The 26,895-nt window shown below is 39.5% G+C and overlaps 1 protein-coding gene across 1 annotated transcript in view; it reads left to right on the top strand.

The window, feature by feature from the left end:
* The window catches only part of TM9SF3 (transmembrane 9 superfamily member 3), a 50,146-nt gene extending 28,248 nt beyond the window's left edge, over positions 1-21,898 (top strand). Inside the window, exons 8-15 of the mRNA XM_074593066.1 lie at positions 535-629; positions 2,553-2,683; positions 11,262-11,401; positions 12,996-13,064; positions 13,159-13,305; positions 13,712-13,795; positions 13,905-13,981; positions 18,533-21,898. Of these exons, the coding sequence (XP_074449167.1) occupies positions 535-629; positions 2,553-2,683; positions 11,262-11,401; positions 12,996-13,064; positions 13,159-13,305; positions 13,712-13,795; positions 13,905-13,981; positions 18,533-18,600 (811 nt within the window). The 3' untranslated portion in view covers positions 18,601-21,898. The remainder of the gene's footprint in view (positions 1-534; positions 630-2,552; positions 2,684-11,261; positions 11,402-12,995; positions 13,065-13,158; positions 13,306-13,711; positions 13,796-13,904; positions 13,982-18,532) is intronic.
* The last annotated feature ends 4,997 nt before the right edge of the window (positions 21,899-26,895 follow it).

Here is a 26,895-nt window from a genome sequence, read left to right as displayed (position 1 = left end):
ACAGTATTTATAGTTTCTAAATCAGATTTTCTAATTTTCTGTAAGATGAACACTTTCGATCTTAAAAATTAATTTCTGAGGGATGGCAGAAACATCGTTCACAATTGTAGTATATTTTTGTTAATACTGGCCTTTCTACTAAGAAAAAAGGACCTTTTATCTGCAGTAGTTGAATCGTACATTTAACATATGTCATATAAATAGTTCAGTTCTTTATACACAAGGTACACACATCCGAATGTCAGCGTATTTTGATTAGAGGTGAGATTTTGTACTCCAGTGAAAATAAATGCAGGTTAGAAAAGAATAATATTTCGGAACTCTTTTTCCTGGGTTGAACTAGACTTGGCCAGAAGCTTTGGATACAAACCATTCTCATTCTCATGCAGGTTTTACAATTTAAGCACTTCCAAATTTTTACATTACCTAAAAATAGTAAATAACTGCTTCTGCTAAATGTACGTGTTTTACTGTAATCTTTTGTTCTAATACTCTTTGTTTTTCTGTTTGTTTTACCAAAAAAATCACTTGTAGGAGAGGATCAATGCTTAGTACAGCTATATTTGTTTATGCTGCAACATCGCCAGTAAATGGATATTTTGGAGGAAGCCTTTATGCTAGACAAGGAGGTAAATTGCTTTTGTGTTTCAGCATTTTCATTACATTGTTATATGGAGAAGTTCTTATTTTCTGATTTGCATCAAGATAGAAGTGTCCTCATGGAGTTAGGCCACTCAGATGGAATCCATTAAATTCCTAATAAACAAAATATTTTGAGTATATTTAACCTCCATATTATTTCCTATTCACTATTGGTTACATTTTCTAACTAAAGATAGCTGAAGTCTTTGGTTAATTTAAAAGTAATAAGAGCTAAAGAACGGTCAACAGTTGTATCTTATTAATTGCTTCTTATACTCTTGTAGATAATCGTTTGTCTCATGGCATCCAGAGAGTGTAATAGTCTTTCCCTCTTTTGTAGCATGTTGTTAAACAGCTCATGTCATCTTCTCCAGATGACTCCTACATAGCCCTCACCTATAGGTACCGGGGGGGTATTACGTGTACTATCACGGAAAGGATGACTATGCAGTACTTACTAGACCATTAACTGCGGATGGGGGAAACTGTTTATAGCAACTTTTCAAGAAGGTTATTCTACTTTCCGGCACGTGCTCTGCTTCATACTTAGCAAATTCAAAATGAATATCAGTAGAGAGCAGAAGCCTGATAAAATTGACATAACAGATTTGGACAGGCTGTCCTCTAGTGCTCTCCACTCTGCCTCTGAATTATGAGCAATTAATATCCTTGCAGTCCACTAGCTTCATCCATTCCCTACGCTGCAATAAAAGAGTAATCAATATCTATTATCTTCTACAATGCTTTAGCAAAAATAATTCTGGTAAGTTTGCAGAAGAAAATTTGTATCTTTTTAGCATGACATACTTGTTAATATTCAGTCTCGACAGCACTCTAATCTGCTCTGAGTTTGGAGGTTTGATGTTTAATTTCATGTGGCTTGTGTATAAACCTAGTGATTTGGAGAAAAACAGATTGAGGTAAATAAGGGTTGCTTTTCTAAAATGTATCCTGCTGTAGAGTTCAGCAAGATTTGCATTTTTTTTACTACATATCAAACATGTATTGGAACATGAAATGCTAATTATGTTGGCTCATCATGGTGAAAATACAGATAATGGTCTTGAAAAGCATATATGCTAGTTTTCTGACTTTTTATTTAGTGCGTATTACAGATGCATCTATGGTGTATTGAATTTAAATATAGACAGTATTTAAGAGCACAGAAAGTAAAGGGAATACAGACAGTGAAAATTCTTAGGGTATTGCCCAAGAGGGTTTTTTTGAGCTCTTCAGGGGGCTCTGAACTTGATAGTAACTGCTAACAAGTGTTGCTGTTGTCTTTATGCCTGAGGTTTAGAAATTGCTTTCCTTCCACCTTTTCTGCTGTTGAAGATGTCTGAGTTCAATTTTGCTATATATTAAATGCTGTGGCATTTTGCTTTATACCAGGGATAGCCAGTTCCTTAAATGCATCCTGAATGTATGGAGTCAGCTTAGTTGGGTCAAGACAACCTGGAGCAGGTGCTGCCTAAAAGCAGCTGTAGTGCTGAGCCCTCCTGTGCTCTCGGGGTGTCAGCAGGCTCTGCATGGGGCCAGCTCTGCTATTGCTGTCTCTACTAATCTGCAGCTTACATATACGCTTATGTTTCATACTCCGGTTTCTTTGGCCAGCTTAGTCAACATAAGCCGTTCTTCAGCCGAAATGTTCTCATGCTGTATCCCTTTTCCTGTCTTTTCATCTGGCCTAATAAATTGATTAATGTGCTGCATCTTGTGAGTTGCCAGGAGTCATATGAAACCGTTAATTGACTCTTGGCTCTTGTATCGATGCAGTATGTTGTTACTTACTACTTTCACTTTTTGGGGGAGAAGTAGCCAAATACCTAAATTTTGGAGAGCTTACTGACATTGTATTTTGTTTAAAAAGTTATATCTCACCAGTCCGGTTGGAATGTCCCTTCTTACAGGAAGGCGATGGATAAAGCAGATGTTCATCGGAGCCTTCCTTATTCCAGCGATGGTGTGTGGAACTGCCTTCTTCATTAACTTCATTGCCATCTATTATCATGCTTCAAGAGCTATACCCTTTGGAACCATGGTGAGTCATTTTACTGGAGAATTGAAACACCACTGCAGACACAGGAAAAACTGCATTTTAGTCTAAATGCAATTTAGCTTCCTAGTTAGAAATGTGTTCTGGGAGGTTTTTAAGGTGCTTCAAGTATAATTCGTTTTACTCACAATAGCAACAGCTGCTGGGTGCCAACAAGTCTTCTCTCTGCTTAAAATGCTTTGTATTCAGGCGTGGTGTTAGTGCAACATGGGAAGTTAGCAACTTGAATTTTCTTCTGGATGGCCAATGCAAACTGGTTATAAGCTAAAATGCAATACAAAAAGATTACAAGTAAAAGCTATTTCCAAATCATTGCAGTCAAGCAGAAAAAATAAAAATAAAAGATCAGCCAACAATATGAGATGAGAAGTCCTGAGGAGGTCTGGCTTTATGAAAATGTGTCACTGTTTTCACTTTGTGGAGTGGTATTTAGTATCCAGTTATGGTCTTGTGTCTCTGTGCTAACCATGTCATTTGAAAAACAATGCTGGTTGGATTACTTTCTCATTTAATCATGATGACTTCTCTTGTTTCTTGTGGCTTTTGTCAGAATTTTGTTTGTTGTCACAGCCCTTTTGAGCAACCTCAAATAACCGTGTGGATACGATGTAGGAAGTAATCACTTGGCACTTTGGCAGAATTTCTGTTTGAGCTTGCAAAGGGAATTATTTGAGAGCAGAATTTTTTGAAATATGCACCATAAAATTGCTTTTTTTTAATTTTATGCATTAGCACTGTTAACTTTAAAAATATCTTAATACAGGAAGGCTTGTTTTCTTTTCTTGAGATGTAGCCTTTTTTTATAGCTCCCTTCTTTGCATGTTAGTTTTTGTGATATGTTAAATTGTTCAGTCTAGTCAGAGACGTTTGAGTAGCCTTGGATTTCTTCTTAGTTTAAATCTACCACAAAATGAAGTTTAGTATCACAAATTGTGTCTTATAAATTGTATTATTTGGGATATAATCAAATTCAGTATGTGACTGGAAATACTTCTTAAGAACACATTGTTAATGAATCTAATAGAAGTCATAAATGGTAATAAAAAGAGAGACAATTCTCAATTTCAGGCAAAGGCTTTCAATAATTTTCTACTGATGGAGGAGTTGTTACTTTACATGTGCATTGTTGGTTCTAGTCACTTCCTTATTAGTAGTATTTTCAATGCGTGCCTAAATACCAAATTTTTAAATTGACTTAGTTGTTATAAAACTACTAAATCTAATATCGAGCTGAACATGTTTGTAAACTGCTGACTTAATTTTTCTGGTTTTCATCTTCAAGAAATTAGATTAAAATTCTGTCTCTGGATATGTTTATATTGGTTGGTCAGTGTGGCAAAGGAATATTGTATTGTTTTTTCTTTCCGAAGCTAGTAGCCATATAGAATACCGTCAGAAAAGTTTACAACATTGATATGTGCAAAGAGGCTCTGTTTTACTGCTGAGCAAGCATTTATGATGATACATTTGTCACTCGTATTGCCATTTGGAGGTCAGGAATGCTGAGGGAAGGGAATTCTACCTGTGCTGAAGTTTGTCTTGTAAATCTGTTCAACTGATTTGTATTTTAAGATCATGGAAACATGTACATGCAAAAGCAAATGGGAATATAAATTTTTAGGGGTCACTTAATCAGGGTGTTAGGACTCTTTATACACAGTGATTTTAATGATCTCAAGGTTTTATGAACGTGTCTGAATCATTATGACTGTGGCAATAAAACTTCAGTGGAGTTAGCAGACTTTTAGTAGGAGCAGGTTATGAATCGGAAACTTCATCAGAATAAGAAACGCTCTAATGACTTCAAATCAACTAATGAAGTGGTTTGCAGAAGGAAATGAAAATTGTTTGAAATGACTGTGTTATGCTTCAGGTTGGAGTCGCCAGGAAGCCCTCTGGCTTTATGAATAAGATACCTTGTGTCTTTCCACCTTTGTTCTCAGTGTAGAGAAACTTCTAGAATTCTTAGTGCAAATGTGCTGTTCCACTTGGGGAAATAAAACCTCTGCCATCTAAATGTACTAGAACACAGAAATTACTTACTGGTATGTCTTGAAACCACCCTCCTTGATTTAAATTGGGGCAAGAATTGCCACCTCTTCTTGAGTACTGTAAATCTGGAAGAAGCAGAAACTGAGTTGCTGAAAAGTCTCTGAGCTAAAAGGTTGCTAAGAGACTGTGCTTAAATATGATGTCCTGTGCGTTGCCTGTTTTGCATTGCCGCTTCCCAGTGAACTGCTGGGTAGTCTCCTCTGTGTCACTTAATTCCTCCCCCCAGACAGAATTCTCTATGGGGTGTAGGCAAGGACAGCTGATAGTGTGAAAGCCAAGACATCCAAGCTAATGCACAGTTGCTGCATCTTTCATGTACCTGCTGTCTGCTCTTCCACGCTTTGTCTTAAAATGCTCAAATTGATTGGGCTCTTGAGGACCTTGGTACACCTGACTGTCATTGAAGTCTGTTTTGAACTTCAGAGCTTCGTTCCCCTTGTATGTCTCATTCCTGATGTGTGGGACCTCCTCAAAGATGTGGCAGGGACTGGGAAGATCCAAAGCTTGTTTCCAAAATCATTCTTCAGTCTTGGGGCTCTGCCTTTAGCCCTTCTAGTTATACTTGTCTAGTAGACAAGTTGTCTACCTGTACTGTGACAAACCTTCTGTAGTGAAATATACCATGAGCCTGAACAAAGGCTTAGTCTGTTCCCTGGGATATCTTTCAGCTGCCCTTCCCTTCAAAATGCAATAAAGAATGTGACAGATTTTATTCAAATACGAGAGCTTCTTAAAACTTAATGGTTTAAAGCTTTCACCTCCCTAAATATATGCAGGAGATGGAAGTCTGGGTCTTTTCTCTCATCTCTTCACCTTCATACGAATGCAGTGGGTACTCTTCAATTCTTTTAGAGCCCGAAGTTGATTTTTTTGGGGAGTGTTTTGTTTATTATATCCTGTTACTGGTAAACATAGAGTTCCTCTGAAAGTGTTGTACACCTTGATTTACCTTCTCTTGATTTTTGTCAGTCTTCTAGGTGTATTTATCAGTCATCTTTCTGTTTTGTTCTGTTTGAAGTATATGCAAAAAATGGAGCATGGAACAATTAAAATAATTTAAAATAATGGCAAGTGAAGTGACCTCTCCATATGCCTTTATGAGGAGTGTGGTGGTAGTTCTATGCAGAAATACTTACTAAGTAATGCAGAATTTCTAGAGAGTACAGTATGATTGAATTTGAAGGGACCATCTTAATTCTGGTATTTCATAAGTTGTGACTGCTTACGTTGTTCTGTGTGTGATACATTATTTAAAGATTTCCATTAAGGCTGCTATGACTAATGTAATATTCTGACTGCAGAATCCATGCAGCTTCTATTAAACTGTTTAAGATGTACCATTTTTGTTTTGTTTGAGCAGTAGGTTCCTGTGTGGCTAATGTTTCCAGTATGCATTTTTAATGATTTAATTAAATAATGTTACGCACACTGAATTTCTCTTGGGATCAAGATCCTAGTGTTTGCATCTTTCATACCTTGTTTAAACTAGAAAAAAAGTGTTTCCTCCAACAGATAGCTTAATCTAGGCTGCAGCCATCCCTGACAGCTTTAAGTTGATATGAGTATTGTCTGCTACTGAAAAAGGAAGACCTGGTAGCGCTGAAGACTTTCATGCCTTGAGCCAGATAAGGAAATACAGTTGGCTAAAAATAGAAAAAAATCTAATCATATACATTCAACAGGTTGCTTCCTCAGATTGCTTGAAAGTGACTGTGGAACCCTTGGTCAAAAAACTCATTTTTGCTGAAAATAGACATGGCTTAATGGTTCTGCCTAAATTTTCAATGGTTCAATTGCCCAAAGCAGCACCCTAGATTAACAACCTAGTTGTAATAAAATTAATAATACTTTATTTTGAAGCCTTCTATTCTTTTCTTTTTCTGCATAATGTTTGGGCAGATGACGGGCACAAAACTGTTCCACTGCACAGATTCAGTAACCTCTGTCTGGGGGGGGAGAGTCTCATGTCTGAGAGTGCAGTTTTGGTAGCTGACAGGAAAGATCAAGCTGCTGCTTTGACAGTTAATTTTTATTGCTTTTCTCCCTTGTGCATTAAGCAGTCAAGGCACTGTAGCCTGCCAGTAGCTGTTTAATATTAGATATGCTCATAAAAATTTTAATTATCACCTTTGAATGAAGTTTAATCTACAGTTGTCAGAAAATATGAAACACATGGCACTAGAACATAAATTATATGCCTCTTGACAATGTTTCCTTTCAAATAAGGAAAACTGAATCCTGCATGTTCAGTCAAGGGCAGTAGGATATTGTTTCCCCATCAAAACAAAACAAAAAGGGGTTAGAAAGAATGCAGGCTTGGTGAGGTTGACGATCTCTTCTATGGCAACTAAAACCTGCAAACTAAATCAGATGCTAGTGTATAAATAAGATATTTTGTACAACAAAAATACAACAGTTAAAATGAAATAGGTATGTTTTAATGTACTGGCTTGGTAGAAAAACCCATGTAGTTTGTCTTCAGTAATATGGATTATGGAGAGCGTGTGCTTATTTGCTTGATGGAAAACTGGGTTTGTAGATGCAGTAGGTTTGCCTGTTTGCATAATTTGTGTTTTCTGAAGTGATAGTTAAAACTGTTTTCTGAATTTCTCTTGGCTGATGTTACAGTAATTCTTCTCTTAAAAGGCTCATTGAGACCTAACTTTCTTATCTCTGCCTGTCATGCAACAGCTATTATTGGGGTTTTGGGTTTTTTTTAGTATGTTGCCGGTGACCTCTGTAGGAAGGTGCTTCTGCGGGAGGGCAGAGCAGGTATGTGCGTTGATCTGCCTTTGTTTCCTCTTAGCATTTGTGATGGTGAAATGGAGGCCAGTAAGTGCCTGAGCCGTTTTCGTCATTGTAATCTCATTCTCCAAAACATTTGATGCAGGAGTGTCATAACTTCATCTCTTTCTCAGTTAAGACACTTGGGTACCCTAGTGCCCTGTGTTTGCTTCAGTTTGGATTTAAACTCTCTAGCTTTAGGCGTTGCCCAGCCTGCATCATCACTGCCCTTGCCATTTGTGGCAACAGGCAATACCTGTTGAGTTTGGGAGGGAGTGATGCCTTCACCTCAGATCTGAAATTAAGAGGAACATGCCTGAAAACGCAGAAGCTAGAAAAGACACTTGTCTGCAGTCATCTCTTGCATCCAGATAAGACTATTACTGCCAAGAATGAACAAAGTCATTTTCAGCATGCATCAGTCTGAGCAGGTCAGCTACCTTGAAGTGAGACAGCAAGGTGAAAGCAAGAAAGAAGATGCTACTGAGATCAGCAGAGATTGTGCTGATTGTAACTAGCACTGGTTGTGTTGGTCAGCCTACCAAGACCAGCAGGTTGCTGACACGAGGGTGGAGTTATCTCAGAAGACAGAACATTCACATTTTGATCAGCTTGGTCAGCTTACCAGAGACAGATGGGAGTAGAAGGCATTCCTGGGCCTGCACTATGATCTCTGCTTGCTTGCTTAGTTGGGCCTCCTTTGCACTGCAAAATCATCTCAGGTAATTTTTAGACTCCTGAATGGCGCCAGGAAAAAAGGCAAAAATGCACTTCAGTTCCATCTGTGCTCAGAACATAGCATAGCATTAAGACAGGCAGTTCATTGTTTAACAAAATGTTGACTTTACCTAGTGCTGATTACTAGATTTCACCGAAGAGGCTAGCTAAACTGAAATCAGTTTGTTTTTCAGCCAAATGGTTAATAGAATGTTACACCGTTATCAGTCATGCTTTGACACTGATCCGATAATGAAACCACAAGCACTCAGGTTTTCTGATGGATGCCAATTGTAAGCATATTGGGGACAGGTTGGCAGAACTTGCTGAAGCCATTAATCAAGGAACCTTGGTCTGTCTCAGCTTGTTTTATGCAGATAAACATTTTATATTTCAAAGCTGCTGCTGAGTCAGTTTCCTGGACAACACAACAGCCCTGGCCCAGGGGATCAAGTTGGGCCTACTCCTTGCCCGCCCGATTGGAAGCCGTTGAACTCTGCAGTTGGTGTCACTAGAATGAGAGTTTATATCTACTGCCTGCCGTTATCTAGGAGTTTGCCAGCTTGTGAGTAATTAGGCCTGGATGGTCCTTGCTTGGTTCCTTCTCTGAGGTTATATTCTTTCAGCGTGGATTCCCTATGGTAGATATGTTTTGCAAGATGGACAATTACAAGCTACGAAGTTTTGTTCCAGGTGAGCTTGGAACCCAAGGCTGTCCCTAGACCGTTTCTTTCTGCAGTAAAGCAGCAGATTCACTTTCTATCACTGTCTACAGTTAGGGGTAATTTCTGAAATAAATAAGCAAAGCTTCAGACACCTTGGTAACAGCACTGTAACAGACAGTTGTGTCTGGGTGAGCAGTACAGATGCCCTTTCAGGCTGGCTGTGTCTGAGCTTCCTGCCTGGGCCAGGTTTGGAAGCTCCCTGCCGGAGCGCCAGGAGCACCATGGACAGGGGCCACCCGACAGCCCGAGGTTCTGGCCGGGCAGGAAGCGGAGCAAGCTCTTCTTGCAAATGGCTTCGGTATGGTCAGCTCGGAAATTCTTTGGATCCTGGCCAGGCCTTAATTCTTGAATGTCTTTTCTATCCACTGCACTTCAAACAAGCTGGGACTTTTTGGTCAGGATTTTAGTAAATGTAGGACTCAAGATGTTCTTCTTTGTGTCTGATATTTTTTGACATTTTTCTCTGAAAATTCTCATCTCCTTATTCTTTTCGAGCCGTTTTCAAGTGCAGAACCTGCATCCATTAAGTGAGTTGTATACTTCTCCTGTAATTTATTCTTAGGCAACCTCAGTGTCCTACCTAAGACACTATGCTTGATAACCTGTTTTTTTTCCAGTAATGGAAGAAGATAAATGGGAGATACTAAAGATGTATTAATTGTGTAAAATCTGCTTTATTATTGGCAAGTATAAATACTGCTTAGCTTTTCTGTATTTACCACTGAAGCTTCGTATTTTAGTGGCTCATGATGTAAACCTTTAATAACCTCTCCTCAGAAGATATACAGAGCAGTCTGGACAGTCCTGCTGCTTGTTCACCACCTGTTTGGTGTATCTTTCTGTGAAGCATGAAGGCTTGCTCCATCCGACCCCCAGGCAACATTTTCCATGCATATCTGGCCTAGGCTTGTAATGATATGCAAGTCAGTAATAGAGGAATAACCCACTGACTTCTGTCAGATGTTGCCTTAATCTCATGTGACTGACCGTGCTAGGTTTGCGTTGAGCTAATGTAGTGCAGCTCCTCATTCATGAAGCCTAGTGGTTCTTGCTTTTCAGCTGCTTACAGTAGATTTATGTAGATATATGTGAACAGCCTTTATTTATCCTGGAGTAACTGCTTCTTAAACAAGTCAGTGCGTGGCGCCTAGACCTGGTCCTCCATCCATTTTTTTTGTATTAAGCTGCTGCCATGGACTTTGCGTCCTGATGGAGTGAAAGAGGAATATAGCTTCTTTTCTCAGGAGGCACCAGGGCGTACACAGAGCCTCAGGCAACAGTGCTTTTAAAAGGCAGTATTTTCATATGTTTGCATGGAGAAGGTCACAGGGTCAATCTTCAGAACTATAGTTATTGCATTACAGACCACTGTTCTGTCTTTAATTATCAATATCAAAATGTTAACAAACTGGCTACTGCTAATCATTTTGTGCTGAAGAGTTACCGGAAGAGAACGTCTTGCTAAATACTTTAAATTTTCCCGTTTTAGAAGATAAAAATATGTTGCCTTCAAGGAATTGCAAAAGTAGAGCTACATACATATACTGGAAAAAAGATGATTCATGGTAAAATTTTAGGGAGGTTGTTCCACTGGAAAGAGCTGGAACATTGGCTTGACTTTGCTGCGTTGTACATAAATCTAATCTCTGTATGTAAGTAGGGCCATTGTGCTTCTAAATTGTGTACGTGTGCATACCAGTGTCTTTGTGCATACTTGTGTCTTTGACAGTTTGTGTTCTTAATTAGCTGGTTGATGGATAGTGGAGAAAATTGAACCCAAAATTTTGATTGGTAGCGTTCTGACATGGCTTTGCAATTCTTGTTTGGGTTTCTTTTTTGGATGGGATTAAAAATTTTGCACCCAGCAGCTGTAGTTCTGTATGCAGCTGCCTAACTGCCAGATGTTAACTCCCAAGGATAGCATAATCTGCAAAAGTTTAAGAGAAGCAGACAAAATTTTCTGTGATGAAGTACCATGAAGACTTTAATTTCATTCCTTTGCAATATACTGAGTACAATGGTTAGAAGAAAATAGTAAAAAAAAATCTGTAATGGTTCTGTTCTCTCGATGCAAGAAAATGTACTTACTAATGTTTATTAGGAAGTTTCTCAGGAAATAAATACTTTGATAAAATAGATGTATATTGACTAATGCTTCATAACTAGGAGTATGATTCTACAGGAACAATTACTAAGGACTAATATATGGAGTGGGTTGATTATCTTCTTTTGTCGTCTTATACTTGGTTTTTTTTTTTTTTAAATTATTTATTTCTTGCTTACAGGTGGCAGTGTGCTGTATTTGTTTCTTTGTCATTCTTCCATTGAACCTCGTTGGTACGATTCTTGGTCGAAATCTGTCAGGACAGCCTAATTTTCCATGTCGTGTCAATGCAGTGCCTCGTCCCATACCAGAGAAAAAATGGTAAAGACAAGCATCATGTTAACTAGATCTATTCACTTCAGTACATTTAAAATGACTTTTCAGATGTGATCATTAAAAATTTTTCTAGAGTAACCTTTTTTATTTCAATTGAGTTATGTCAGAAGAACATCTCTACTGACATTTCCTTAATATGTTTTTTTTCTGTTGAATAAAAACACCTAGTGCAGTTAATGGTTAATAGTTGTAGCAAATTTTAAAGTCCTAGATCACTGGAGATTCGCATTTGGCCTGAAATGCTCTTCAGTCTCTTATGTAAAAAGGATGGTCCCAACCCAGTTCTTGCATGGGTATCTTGAAACGAAACCTTTCCTCTTAGTTAATGCCTCTCACAAATTTAGGATTGAATGTGCCTTGGAGGCAGGCTGTTCTGTTTAATGGTCTCCATGTAGAAGCTGAGACATATTTGCAGGGTCATGGTGGGGAGAAGCTTGCAGCGCCGTTCCCAATTCTGCACTTTTGTTGACGGCACAGAGCCTAAAGTACTCCAGGTATACAGTTTGAATTGCGAATAAGCCTTTATTATTTTTGAAGTGAATATAAAGGGGTGGGTGCCTAGTCTCAAAAGTAAACTTGGGTTTTTGGAAAATCATGAATGCAGTCGCTTTTTCCTATTAATTTAATTCTGAGATGGAAGCAGCAAGCTATGGAAATGAAAAAAATCCTCAGAGGATTTTTTAATAGATTTTTCTTGCTTTCCCTGTTCAGAGGAATGGAACAGACAAAGTGAAGGGGGCACTGAAACGTGTACACCTGCAATATCCAGGAGGTGCAGCACACAGTCTTTTGTTAGTGCCGGGTTCTGCAGCTCAGATACTAGGATTTGATTTATATTGTGACCTGTATCTTGGGAATCTGATGGATTTTTCTGGATCAGCATGACAGATAAAAAGAAATCAGATACTTCTCTTGAAGATGATGAAACTGCACACCGTCAACTTAGACAAGTCTCCCTATAAATAATAAAAGAAGCTGCAAATTAAATCACTGGTTACTAGCTAGATTCAGCATGATTGCGAGTACTACACAGAGGTCACCTTTAGTGAGTGACAGTATCATCTACAGGTAGCTGAGTATTCATTTTTGGCCATAGGCTCATGACTCAGTATAGCATTAAAAATAAACACTGGTTCTTAATTTTATAACCGTTACCCTGCAAAATTTTCTTTGTGCTTTTCGCTGTATTTGAAGCCATGAACAGCTTTGAGTTTTCATTGCCTTCATTCAAGGCTAATGGATGTTATGGGGCTTGATTGCTCAGACCCTTTTTGGGCAAGAGAGATTCTTTCTGTAGCCTTTAAGGCTGGTTAGATTCCTAATGTTATGCCAGTAGGTGATAGGCATGAGACTTATGTTTTGTTTCAGCTTTCCCCAAGAATAACTCCTCCTTCTATCCATACACATGACATCTTTGGGGGAATCTTCTGTTTAATATGCTGGTATGAGACAGAAATGTTCTTGTTAGCATGTCTTTTAAATAATTCTCTGTGCTATATTAATTATCTGGTTATATGTCTTAATATGTTTATAAATGAAAGATTAAAATTGTCCCTAAACTAATCTTAATATCTTTCAGGTTCATGGAACCAGCTGTTATTGTTTGCCTAGGTGGAATCCTCCCTTTTGGATCAATTTTTATTGAAATGTGAGTATGTCGGCTATTTGTCGATTTGATTAAGAAGTGTAATAATTTAAATTCAATTACTATGTTGTCTTCATATTTTGTTTACTCTCTTCAGGTATTTCATTTTTACTTCGTTCTGGGCTTACAAGATCTACTATGTTTATGGCTTTATGATGTTGGTTCTGGTTATCCTCTGCATTGTGACAGTTTGTGTGACTATCGTTTGTACGTATTTCCTGCTAAACGCAGAGGATTATAGGTGGTAAGTATTGCATTATTTGCATAATTAACCATATTATGAGAGTTCTTCAGTCTAGATGGGTCTTTTCTGTGTCCTGCGTCCAGATTTTATCTGTTGGGAATCTATTGTTGGATCCTTTCTGTACAGGAGCTTTCTGTGTGTATGGGCATCTGTGTGTACATGTATTAGAAAAAAATATAAAAATGCCAAGGCACACAGGAATATGAAGAAGGATCATCACTTGGTCTCAGTGGTAGCTGTTGCCATAGTAACTTTTGTCACTTATAGTAGACAACATGTAGATTTTGTTAAATAAGTCTGTAGAACCAGTACATTTTATTTTGAGGCATATTTTTTAATGCATTGTTACATCTTCTTGGGAAGCCTTTTGGTTAGATATATGATGTTCGTGTGTGTTTACTTTCAGGCAATGGACAAGCTTTCTTTCTGCGGCTTCAACTGCGATTTATGTTTACATGTACTCCTTTTACTATTACTTTTTCAAGACAAAGTAAGTGATAGTTTTCTTGCTTGAATATCAGATTACTGTATTGCCAAATAAGTTTGTTGAGAAAAACTGTGAAAAATACCTAGCATAAATTCCTATCTTTCTTTTTCAGGATGTATGGCTTGTTTCAAACATCGTTTTACTTTGGCTATATGGCAGTATTTAGCACAGCTTTGGGAATAATGTGTGGTAAGTTTCAAATATATTGACGGTTTTCTATCAGAATTCTTCAGACTGTCATGTTTCTGATTTTAGCTCTTTCGTTTTGGTGGTGTAGTGTGTATGTCTGCAAGATGTGCTCAAAAAAGCTGACAGTCTTTAAAAAGAATCTTAGACTTCTCTGCTTATACTTGGTTCCTACCTAATATAGGAGATTTCCGTGGATCGTGTCTTCTGATAGGAAGACAACTTATGTACCGTGCAGAGAATTTCACGCTCAGTGTAAGCTTGAAAGACTCAATATTTGGCAAGAAGTTCTGAAAAATAATTTCAAATTAAGTTGAGTCCATGCTAGCATTTTGTTTCGGAGTTTTTACTGTTGCTTCAAGACAAGAAGCTAGGTACACCCATTGAGGCCTCAAAGGTATTGCAATGCTGATGACGCCACCATCTGTATCTTGTGGCATGTATACATGAGGGTGACCAGAACAGAAAGGACTGACGCTTCAGGCTAGCATTTGAGAAATAAGTATTGGAATATTCTCAGGTAAAGAGAGTGCAGAGTTCTCCTGTGTGCAGCTGTATTTCATTGCTTTTTAAGATAGTGTTGTGACGATGTTTAGAAAAAAAAACAGTTCTCAGTATGGAGGTCATCTGATAAAGTCAAATATACTTGTTCACCTGTTAGCTTTATTTTTATCCTTTGCTGTATGACTTTCAGAAAGTGCTACTTGGTTCTTTTGCACTTTCCCGTGATGTTATTTGCTTTTTATGTGTGATCCTTATTTAATGCTTTCCTTCTTAATAGTGAATGAATAGTCCTATAGATTCTAGTGGAAGGATTTCTTTGAGTTAGATATTTGAGACGCATGATGTCTTACAGCAGCTTACTTTCTGTAAAGTATACGTTTCTTGATATCACAAGACGATGGGTAATTTCACAATGTTTCTAAAAAGGGGAGGGAAATCATCTCTTTAACTGCTGAGTACCTGTTCCCCTTTTCTCTCACACAATCTAGTCTTGCTTCATCAGGTTCTTGGCACATTACAAGACTTCCCTGCTGTTCTGGTAGTCTTGCAGCCATTTTTTTTCTTTAATAGGCTTATACTTTCAGCTCTAATCTTTTCTTTTTAAAGTGCTCAGGCTGGTATTGATTAAAATGTCTATGATGCAGAAGCCAAGCTTGCCCACCAGTTTCTGTAATTAAAATGTTTTTTAAAACATGGAAAAGAAAGATTGTTGAATGCTTTCTTGTTATGGTAGGACACTACTTGATGGAATATTAGAGTAAAATCCAAATTTAATCAAAATTAGAAAATACTGTAACACATTAAAGTTTATTTCCATAGCTCTATTGAGATTTCTTTTTGTCTTTTTAAGTGTGTTGGAAGAGAAGCTGTGAGATTCCTTTTTACTGAGAACTCCCATTTTCAGCATGTGAAGGGAAGGAAACAAAAAAAAAATCCCCTGTCAAAAAGCATTTGTCTAGGGAACTTGCTGCCATTGAGGTCTAACAAAGACATTTGTGTTAGAGAATTGTGCAGTGTGCGTGCTACTGACTGTACGTCTCCTGTGAAAAGTGTGTAGAGCTGTGCTTTGGAGGCTCACACGAATGAGCGTGTTCAGTATCACACAGTTGGATATGAGACGAACGAGTTAGGATCCAAGGCAGCCACAGGGAAACTCTCTGGAGCCTTGTGTCATCCAACTCTGGTTTTAGTGCCCCTGACAATGCCTAGCGAACTCAAATCCCACATGTAGTGGGATGCTTTGATCCACAAAGTCTGCTCTCCTCTGCAGAGCATCTAAGTTCTGGTGCTGGACAGTAGGGAGCCCATGAGAACTTCCAAACCTTTTGAGCTCCTCGTGCTTCCCTCTTAGTGACAGAAAAGAATAAAACTTATTCTCCAGCTCAGTGGATGGCTTAGGAGCTAGGTAGTATAGAATAGCCTCTTGCAATACCAGATAAATAACATAAGTATGATTGAAAGGCTTTTTTAAATAAAAAAAAATTGTGCTTACAAGTCACAATTAAAGTAAGTGTTAATTGGTTTGAAGTTAGAGACAGGAATTAATCTTTTTCTTTTTTGTGGTTGCTCTTCCTCACTATTTGGATTTTTCTGTTTATTTAAAAGCTGCTTGTTCTGCTGAAATATGCTTGCAGTCTATTTCTGCTAAACCTATATAGGCCATAACCAAGTTAAACACCTTATCAGGTGGTATTTATAATAAATAAATAAAATCATTCCCTTTACTATGGATTTTTTATTCAAGTGATCCAATTGTCCTGCATTTGTTTCAGGAGGACGTTCTTTAGCTGTCATTGTCTAGGGTTTCCCCCACCGCATGTTTTATTCAGTGGCTGTGAAGTAGCCTTGAGGCTTAACCCCCCTGCCTTGGCTATTGGCCATTAGTGGCCTTCATGGGTAAGGCTCCTGCGATTCAGAATAGGTTATGATTTGTTTATGGGGTTGAGAGCTTGTGGTCTCATGTGACTGCTACTCTCAACTCCTCCCCCTCACTTGCATCTCATGCACACATTCTCTAGATCCCAAATGAAACACAATTAGCGCTTTGTTCTCCCAAATCTCTGTGATATGTGGCATCACATCACTAGAGAAACCCTCAAAGAACGAGTTCTGTAATGTATCTGAGTTTAGCAACTAAAATGGGCTTTGGATCTGTTGTCAGTGTCTGCTTTAACAGGCAAAACATGGTAAGTCTTCAAAGAGGAGCCCAGTGGCCTTATTTTGTCCATTTACTGCATAAGGCAGAAGATGAGTTTCTTAACAGGCCGCAGAGGAATCTGCGTGCTCCTGTATGAGTCCAAGCTCACCTCAGCTCTTCTGCACAACCTGTGCTTGGGTCTGTCAGAACACTGTACTGGTCCCTCCTTGAACTGCCGGGCTTCTGCTGTGTCCTCAGCACACTTCACGCTTGCAAGCAGCAACCTGATCTTGCCTGTGCCATATTTGTTTTAGTCAAACTCTGCTTTGTCCAAGTTAGCCATACAAATCCCTCATTTGCTGCCCAGTAGAATGGTTGTCGTGATATTTATACAGCTTGAAAATGCTATGCAACACAGAGGCTGACTCCACAGGCTCTTTACTACTCCGGTGGCATTGGAATGATGCATCAGGTTTGCCTTGTGCAGATTTCCTCGTTAAACACCAATGTTGGGCTTTTAGGGGTCTGAAAACGAAAATTCTGTGTGAGTTTTATGGCTGACCTCATGAATTATTTGAGCAGTCCCCAGGATTTAAAGAATTCATCAGGTTCTGAATAAATCTGTGGCCAGCAATACTAGCTGCAGGTGTGTATGGTCTTAATTTCTAAAGGCAAAAAAACTTAATTTTCTTGAAAAATGAAGTTTCGCCAGAAATTTTTTTAGTGTTGGTTAGGCTTCTGTATTTAACACACCTTATGGAAGTCTGGTGCATCCCATATCACTGAAAGTGTTGTTTCATGCTTTGTTCTGGGCTTTTACTTATTGCTTATGTGAAGCAAAAATAGCTGTTTAGAGTCCATTCTTTACTGAGCTTCCAAGTGTTTGATGTTATGAGTTCTCTTATCTGTACTGAGTTATCCACATTCACTTCTCTATCATTTTCTTCCCGTATTTTATGATGTGTTATTCTGGCACTCTGTCAGCAGTTCTCTCTAATTCTTGCTTGATTTTTCAAATTCACTTCTAACCCGAGAGTTAGCCAAACAGACTTCCACAAGGCTGATTTACTGTCATTTTGCTTGGAAGAGATGAAGGAGAAGCACTGGGGTATTCCCTGCGGATATCCTAAGACAACGGTATTCACTGAGCCTGGCAAACCTGAGGTTCTGGGTTTGACCAGGTAGGTTGCTGAATCTCTTTCTCAGCAGAAGGCCCGGTCCAGTGCATTTCTTTCATTTTTCTAGGTGTTCTTAGTCCTGCAGTATTTTGGGTTTAGCGTAAACTGTTGCCCCTATCAAAACCCCAGTGACCTGTTCTTTTATTACTGCTGTGACAATGCATACTCTGCTCATGACTCTTACTAATTTGAAAACCACAGGTTGCAATTTCCTTTAACTACTAACTGCTACTAGTTTAATCTCTTTGTACAGACCTCCTTGGAGTTTAAGACTCCTGGGATGGGGATCTATTATTATTTGTGCCTTGTGGGAAGGAAAAAGCCATCTGCCAATAAAACACTCATCCAGAAGGCATGTAACTTATAATAAAAACCCGCCCTCCCATCCACCTTCCCTGCAGAGTGGGTGATTGTATGTTTTTTACCCTCTGTTCAGAAAAAGGGACCCAGTTATTGGCAGCAGTAGGGGGGCTGCTATATTTATCGAGGCCAAGTGAGCATGGCCTCTTGGTAAGATGGCTTAATGGATTTAGATTGCTAGACCAGGGGAGTTCTTGCCAGACGTTCACTGGGAGCATGGATAATTAGAGTTTGAGAACAAGTATTGCAGGTAATTTTCTGTGTGCAGAGTGCATGCTTTATGTGACTTTCTCTGTTTAAGTGTGTGTGTTTTATATAGCTGCCTTATTTTGATCAGCTCTCTAACATATTCAGTATTTTCTGTTTATTTTGCAGGAGCTATTGGTTACATGGGAACAAGTGCCTTTGTTCGTAAAATCTACACTAATGTGAAAATTGACTAAGGAAATAAGAAAATTGAACTATGGATCAGTTCCTCTTTTCATGGGGATGAACTTGCACAACAAAAAGCGCGAGAAGAGATTTGGGTTTTAACACTGGGCACTATATGGATCTCCATTTTGTGGATGGCTTAAAGTAACATCTATTTCATTGATCCTAGGTTCTTACTGACTGCTTTCTCCAACTGTTCACAGCAAATGCTTGGATTATATGCAGTAGGCATTACTACAGTACGTGGCTAATCTTCCCAAAAAAAAACAAAAAACAAAAAACCTAGCTCATTAAAGATGAATAGACTAGCTCTCTTCAGTGAAGAGGACAAACGGTTTATTTAAAGCATTTGTTCCATTCAATAAAAAGAGGGAAACTTGGCTGCTAAAACTACTTGATTAGTAGTCTTCCTGGTACTTAACATTTCTAAATTATGTAAAAATGCCGTTCCAGAAAGATTACTCTTCTGATTTTTACTGCCATTGCCAGGATAGGAGGTATGTTTTATATTTTGACTCCAGGTGCTTTTTGGTTTATTTGCGATATCAACTATACCCTACACTCATTTGTTTAAAAAATAATTTAAAACTATATAAAAAACCCATATGCATGTAATATATCAGCTGTTGTTCTAGTTGGACCAACTTCCCTTTATTTATCTTTAAAGTAATATCCAGTTACATCTTAAATCCATCCAAAGAAAATACAGTCTGAAGACGGGATTCGTTCTCTGCAATGCAATTTACTGTACAGTTAGAAAGCAAAATGTTAAATGAAGAGGATTGTTTGTTTTTTAATAAACACTTTGAGGTCTAGATTAAAACAAAACCAACATTTTAACTGAATGTCTAAAGTGATTCTCCTTTTTTCCAAGTTAGTCTTGCATTATTATTTTTTTTTGGTTTGGGTTTGAATGAAGATTTTCCTTTAGACATTATACAAGGGGTAATAAGTGTATATAACATTAAATAATGTAACTTAGGTGTAGATCCCAAATGTATTTGGATGTACAGATTTACTACAGAGTACTTTTCTGATGATTCGGTGTAAAAATGTGTGAATTTGGGTGGCTTTTTACATCTTGCCTGCCATTGCATGAAAAGTTGGGGTTTCTTCACAATGTGTGTATGTCATGCTTTTCTGTTCTGTTTCCTTTCTCAAGCTCTTACAGGAATTCAATTTGTAATTTAGAACATTTTAATTTTTGTTAACCCTATCTGGACACTTGTGTAACATCAAAAGCACAGTTGCTTTAGAGTGTTCAGAAAACTAAAATAAACTTTTCAGACAAAAATGTTCTGATTGTGAAAATAGATGAGTTTGCAGTTGAAAATGTTTGAAAAGGCAAGACTGCTGAATGCTGGTTTCTGTACACCGTATTTGGGTGGTTTTCAAATACCCAAACCCCATGTGTTGAATTTAGAATTTGCTTACAACTGTATTGCACAATACAGCTCCAAAGTGGATGACCAGCCCAAAAAGATTCTTCTTGGCTGAACTGTTTGGGGAGGAATCTGTTTTGTGATCCAGCTAGTGTACTGAGAAGAGTGGGGGGAAGCGCGGACTGAAATAAATGGGCGAATAAAGGTTAAGTCTTTCTAAGATGACTGTTAATTATGCACTGTATTTAGCTAGAAATATCCTGAATGTGTTTGTGAAAGATTTAAGAGCCCGTCGGCTTGATTTTGTTGCATTTTTTTTTTTAGGCAGCTGCCACATTAGGGATGTTTTCATCAATGTGGCTGGCTGAAATGGAGCGCCTGCCATGGAGAAGGCAACTTCCTGAATTTAAAAAAATGAGCAAAGTATTTGTATTGATTAGGACTGTATTGTCTCTTTCTAAAAAGTACCGATAATGCAGTAGCCACAATGAGAAACAACCGTGCTCCGGGTTGGAGGTTGGGGGGAACTGAACTGATAGGTAGTAGTGAGAAGCTATGCATCCTGCTGTATGTAGCTTCTGAAAAGTATTTGAGCTTTCACCTCTGACTTCCCTGGCCAATTTTAACCAATCCGTCAGGAAATAATTAAGTTTTGCTTCAAGTGAATGGTTGGTGTTTGTACCCGAACACTCTGCCATTTAAGAGAAGATTATTCTTAAAGTACAGGCTGGTTTTGAGATGAGCTCATAAACTGGGTCGACAGTTAGTTTTCCTTTGTTCCAAAACATGGAGACTTAAAGCAAAGAATGAGTTTTGTGCTAGTTCTTGCTAGTGCATACAGCTGTGGGAAGCCCTCTTTTCGTCCATGTTCTTCTAAATCTGAAGTGAGAAGCTGTTATCTCCACACAGTAAACACACTAAGTACTCTGCCGAGATACAAGTTTTTTAAAGGGAATATTTTGATAATGGGTCTGTTTCTCTGTTTAGAGCACTGCTGTGTGATTAGTCTATCAGAAATGTCACTAAACTGTTTGTGAATTTCATTTAATCACATTTTTAATGCCACAGAATGGTGGGCTGCCTACTTGCTTTCTCTGTCCTTTGGCATTATTAGCTTTTGCGTATCCAGATAGGACTGTATAGCTTTTAAAGTGACATTGAAAAGATACTGCACAGGCATTGCTTTTGTTTCTGCAGGCACGTTCCTCCGGAGAAGTACTGTGTTTCAATAATGGACATTTTTATTGACATTTTTATACTTCCGCCCTAGCACAGGAGTAAGTTGGGGGGTTTGCTTTGTTTTCCCCCCTCCTTTTGGTTTCTGAAGGAGCGCAAAATGTGACCAGTTTTCAACAGCTTGTCATTATGGTTGTTGTTTGGGGCAAGGCTATATTCATTTGCCCCCCCCAAAAAATGTGGATATAGCTTGAACCATCTTGCTTAATAGAATTTGGAAGCTCTCTGCTTAGATGATGTAGTCCTTCCTCTTTTATGGAAGAAATAAAGATCTTACAGCCAACACTCCTCTTTCCATGGTTGTTTCTTAGGAGTTTCTGGTTCTTGAGTTGAAGCTTTTTGGATAACTCTTCAGGAGGCGGCTCAGTGCTTTTCCTCCCACTTCTGGGGCAGAGGCCAGAGAATTGAGTAAACAGTTGTGTACCAATAGCCAGTCTTCATCAAATGCTTTAGATAAATGCAATTGTAAATCTTTTCAGTTGAGGCAGAGTGCATATAGAAAGCACCTCTGGTACTTCGTGTATGAAAAGTGGTGAACGCTGGATTGGAGATAATGGAGACTGCAAATAAACGTTACGTTATGCGCTTTTTTTTGATGTCCGAATGTTTTGAAGCAACAGTGTCTATTAATTCCTCTCCAGAATTACATTCCAAAGTGTGTAAAGGGCACACAATTAAATTGTTTTCTGTATGATAGTCTAGGTGTATTTCTTTAACGGATTCCGGGTTAAACAAGAAAACAAACAAACAAAAAAACCTAAAAAAAAAAACCCCAAAAAACAAAAAACAAAACAAAACAAAAAAAACCCCCAAACCCTATACTGTTGAATTTTAAACTTCAGGTAAAATTGATAGCACCTTCTTAATCGCTATCGTCCCTGCAGAGGAAACACAAATGAGAAAGTTAACGTTTTGCTCTGGCTTCAGCATCCCCAGCATCTAGCCCAATCTGCCCGATGAAGTATACGTATACACAGCTTCACTGAAGACAGCAAAATTGTGTAACGCTGAGTGCGTCAGCACTTTCTCCACTGGAATGTGTCTGAAAAGCATAAGCTTAGGGAAAAAAACAAGCCTCCTACCCAGTCTGTGGGCTGCAGGCAAGGGAACTGAGTGGCCGGAGCTAGAGTTGAGGGGTCCTCTTCTCTTGAATTAATTCCCAACTCTGCAGCTTGTGGTTGATTTTAAGAGCCGGTTGGTCCCTTTTTTTGATCCCTCGGATCTTTTCTAGCTCAACACACTACGGTAGTGGCAGTCTTGCAAGGGCTGTTAGAACTGCTGCTCAATGAGGAGAGCCAGCCAATAACAATAAATACAATAACAATTTTATTTATTGTTAAAAATAACAATAAATAAAAAATAACGATAAAAACATTAAAACAACTAACCTCTTACCAGGGTTAGCACTGAAGTCACAAAAGCCCTTGCTACGTTGGACCTCTGTTGGGATAAAGCCACACTTCAAAATTTTGAAGCAGTGCATTTATGGCTTAAGTTCTTCAGGAGCATCTTATCTAAAAAAAATAATAATATTTTGATGCCGTTTGTTTTCCAAAGTCAGAAGTGTAGAAATGAACCTTGCAAAGAACATTTGCTTTTTGCTAAACAGCTTCAGTGAGAAAATTCTCCTAATTTTCTGAGGAGGCATCTGCACGCGAGCGCTGCAAGTAGTTCTCCGCAACTCGCAGTCGTATCCAGAAGGTGCGTTTTCCACTGGGGGACGGGGCTGTTACAGTATTTGCTTTTTATGAGTAGTTATGTGGTTCTCAAATTTTTCTTCAATTCTTGGGTTACGGCATGTGGGATAAAAAAAAAAAAAAAAAAAAAAGAACAACCCATGAATCTGGAAGGCTTTGGGCAGTTCCAGTAAATTCAAGCAGTTGCTGGAGAGAATCACTTTAAAGGGCAGAAACTCAATTGGGAAAAGGATAAGAAGAAGTTGTTCTACCTGGTGGTCTAACCTGTTTCAAAGGCAAACCTCTGGAGACAAATTTGTAGTCAGGGTGTCATTTGCCCCCAGCCCCACACCGGTTATGGTCTGTTTGTTTTCCCCAGTGTATTCGCCACGGTGCCGGGCTTTGGCAATAACCTGAAGGGTTCATCTGGCACGAGCGAAGGGGATGCTGTTAGTTGTTACAAGTGTTTCTGGCTCGTTGATAGGTTCATTTTCTCACCAGCTCCCAGGAATGCAATCCAGAGCAGTATGTCGAGTTATCTCTGGAGGTCCTACCGTGCTGAGGCTTCATTTCTTACAGAAAACAAACACGTAGGAGCTTTCATTACATTCTAGATGGAAGATCTTGAAGACCTTGGGCTTGGAGCATTCCAAAATATAACTGTGTAAGTCCATGCTTACTCTTCAGCTGGAGCTGCATGACTAAAGCATTCCGAAAAATACCTGCATTTTTAGAATTGGGAGTTTATGTGCAATGAGCAAAATACTTAATACTTACAGAACTGTTATTCTGGGGGGAGGGAGAGGTGTTTCTATTGAAAAACAGTCTTAACTTAGAAATAAACTCTACTAATATTGTGGGACGTGCTTACCCATATGATGCACTAGGAACCTTGACAGATTCCAGTTCATCAAAGCGTAGACTCAAGCCCTAAACGTGAAATGCTGTGCTGGGTCTGGGCCAAAAAAGTCCAGTCCCTGATAGCCCTGTCTAACGAACTGACGAACGTAGACAAACATGCTACAGTTCGGCACCACGCAGTGAATTTTATTTTATTTTTTTTTCTGAAGGCTGTGTGTTGCCAGCTTTTACTTGCTTTCTGAAAAGTTTTGAGAACCTTCCAAATGTGGCTGAGAACATCATGCAACACTGAACTCAAGGAGGCTTTTGGGGCTGCTCGTCCTCATTTCCCAAAGGTTTGTCTCAGAAATTTCGGAGTTGTGTGAAGTACTAAAGCACTAGACAAGACGTGGTGGTTTTCTGGGCTCCTAGAGATGTAGTACTCCCTTTGCACGCATTTTATGCTGTTTTTTTTCATTCTGCTGAATCCCTGCAGTCTGGGTTTAGCCCTATCGCTTTCTTGCACAGAGAAAAATGGCGTATCCTACCCGTTGGATTATGTTCTTAGCTTAGTGCGAGGCTTTTCTTGCTTTGCTACAGAGGAGTAGCTACGGGAATGGGATGGAAATTTTCTCATTTCCCTTCTAATGCCTGGCCAGAAGTTGGCAGGTGAATCAGTGAGCGTTACCTACTGTTTGTTTTAAAAAGAGATCTGACGGTTTTACAGAGACAGGCGCCCGTTTACCTGCAAGAATTGGAGGCTTTTATACTAAAACGTTGAAGAGATGCTATTGGGTTACTTAAGTCCTGCATTTGGACTCTGCAGAATCGTTTTTAGTAATCATTAGCTAAGCTGAAAGTTGATTTTTGTTAAGTGTTTTTTTTTTGTTTATCTCGCTATGAGAAAGTGATGAAACACCTACCTTTGTCTGAATCTGAAATGTACCACGTTTTTGTGTGTTACGTATAGCGAAATAAATAACGAAAAAGGAAATCGCTATTCCTGGTTTTAGCGATCTAAAGAGCGACATGCAGGATGAACCTAATTTAAAGTATTGCCTGCCTAACGAAGGGAAGTGTCCGCATGTTCTGTGCCACGGCCAGGTGTGTGGTTTGGGTGAAGATGTTACTACAGATAAATCTATGTACAGAAATCCTGTGCGGAATGCGTAATTGGGAAACTTCTCTAAGGTAATTCTCCGTGAAGCAGCGTCTCTGCTGTTTTGACAGATTCGTTAAATTCTACCCATTGTTGTGCAACAGCCTGAACCCTGGTAGCGTGTGCTGCCGGCCTCTCTGAGGGGTGCCTGCGGGTATCCCATCTTTGACTCATGGCAGAGGCTTGGAGAAACGTTTTTGCTTTCCCGGATCCATCCCTTTTGGGGGCAGAGGGAAAAAATTATTTAAGACCGATTTTTTCCTACGGCAAAAAAAATTCTTTGGAAAGACCAAAGAGTTCACCTTTCAGAATTTTGAACTCGGGAGGTGCTTTGCCAAAGGTGTTCCCGTGCCCCCCGGCTTAACCTTGCGGCAGAGCTGACCAAACCCACCAGCTTCGCTCAGTGCTTTCCAAGCACAACCGACTCCCGCGTGAACCCTGAAAACCGATTTTAAGTGAATTAATGAAACATCAGTTTCATGCGCCTCAGTTTGGGAGCCAGTGGTCAAGCTGAAATTCAGACTTTCAGATAAGACAGATTTCTGCCCCTGCCTCCCACAGACTGTCTCCGACTACAACTCAAAAATACCCCAGAAGTAGCTTGTTTTTCCTCCCATAGTTTAAGGATTGCAGTAACGGTGGGAAAACGTTTGGTGCTTTTTGAGATGGGATGACTTAAAATCCTATCCGCTGCTGCTTTGGTGAACAAAAAGGAATTTTCCAGCCGTTGGTTACTTATTCCTACCTTCCTCGAGTGTCGCTGCTTGTGTATAACAGGGCTACGTTGTTCAGTGTACGTTGGGTTGTTAATGCACGCGTGCCCGTTGAGTGCAGCGAGCGCTCTGTACAGCGGGTTTCAGAACCCCGGGACACGTTCAAGCACGTACGTGTCAGCACCTCTAAAAATTCCTTTTGGGCACTGAATCATTTCACCTTAAGCGAGGCATTTCCAGGGTGGCAGTGCAATAAACTTTATCAAAATGAACGACCCACCCCCAGCCTACTGCGGGAGCGACTGAAATGGGCGATGGAAGAGAGAGCAGGGATCAATATTAATTTTATTACCTGGATTTGTCGATGACAGCGGTCAAGCTGGTGAAGCAAGGATGTCCTAAGAGGGGTCAGCCCTAGGAATGATAAGGGGAGTCAAGAGCAATACGCTGCTAGATAAAAGCAGGTGGAGGAAATGGGCAAGAGGAGATGGGGAAGAGTGAATTGGCTTCATCAGGGTGGGAAGCCTGTAACGGTGCTAATGGAGTAAATGAGTCTTTAATAGAGTGTCATGAAGCAGAGGGAGGGCGATGGCTCTGCAGAGGGCCCGGTGGCACCTGCAGGAGGTGGTGCACGCCACATCGGGTTACTCCTGCAGCAGGGGTTGCTTCCTGCCAACAAGGAAGCAATGAAATAAGCAGGAGCGAGGGGTACTGGAAATGCAGGGGGAAGAGGAAAGAGAATACTTCGGGCTGAGAGATGTGCTCCAGGGCTCCGTCTGCCCTTGCAGTGGTGATCTACGTGGAGGAAGAAATATCTTCGCATGTTTGGGGAGCTAAGACCAGGAAAGGAGATTTCTGCTTGTAAACCCGGAGACAGCTGAGGAATCGGCAGTGGGACAGGCTCCAAGGGGGGGTGCCTCAGTCCCTTCGTTAGAAGATTTGATGGACCCAAGTGTTGTCAAGAGGGAAGAAGCAGGTCTTGTGGAAAAACTATCAAACTTGTATGTGTGTTTTGGCCTCGGGACATGTTGTATGCAGGGACAGTCCATCAGGGCTAAGTAGCTCCCACGTAGCTTTGCTCATGGACGCTGTTCAGAAAGAGCTGTGTGCATTCTTGCTCAGCAAGGCTTGAAAAGACGGTGGATTTTGTTTGCATGTGTTGGGCAGGAGGGGATTCTGCAAAGGAAAAGTGATGGATATAGATTGTTTTGTTTCCAGATAGTTAACTGTTGGTGCCACGGGTTGCACTGCTGGTGTGAAACTTCTCTGACTCTTTCACCAGCTCAGATGAAAAAGATAG

The sequence above is a fragment of the Larus michahellis genome, chromosome 6 (genome assembly GCF_964199755.1).
Source record: "Larus michahellis chromosome 6, bLarMic1.1, whole genome shotgun sequence".
Lineage (NCBI taxonomy): Eukaryota > Metazoa > Chordata > Aves > Charadriiformes > Laridae > Larus > Larus michahellis.
Note: the sequence above shows the minus strand (reverse complement) of the source record. Positions and strands in the feature narration are given on the sequence as shown.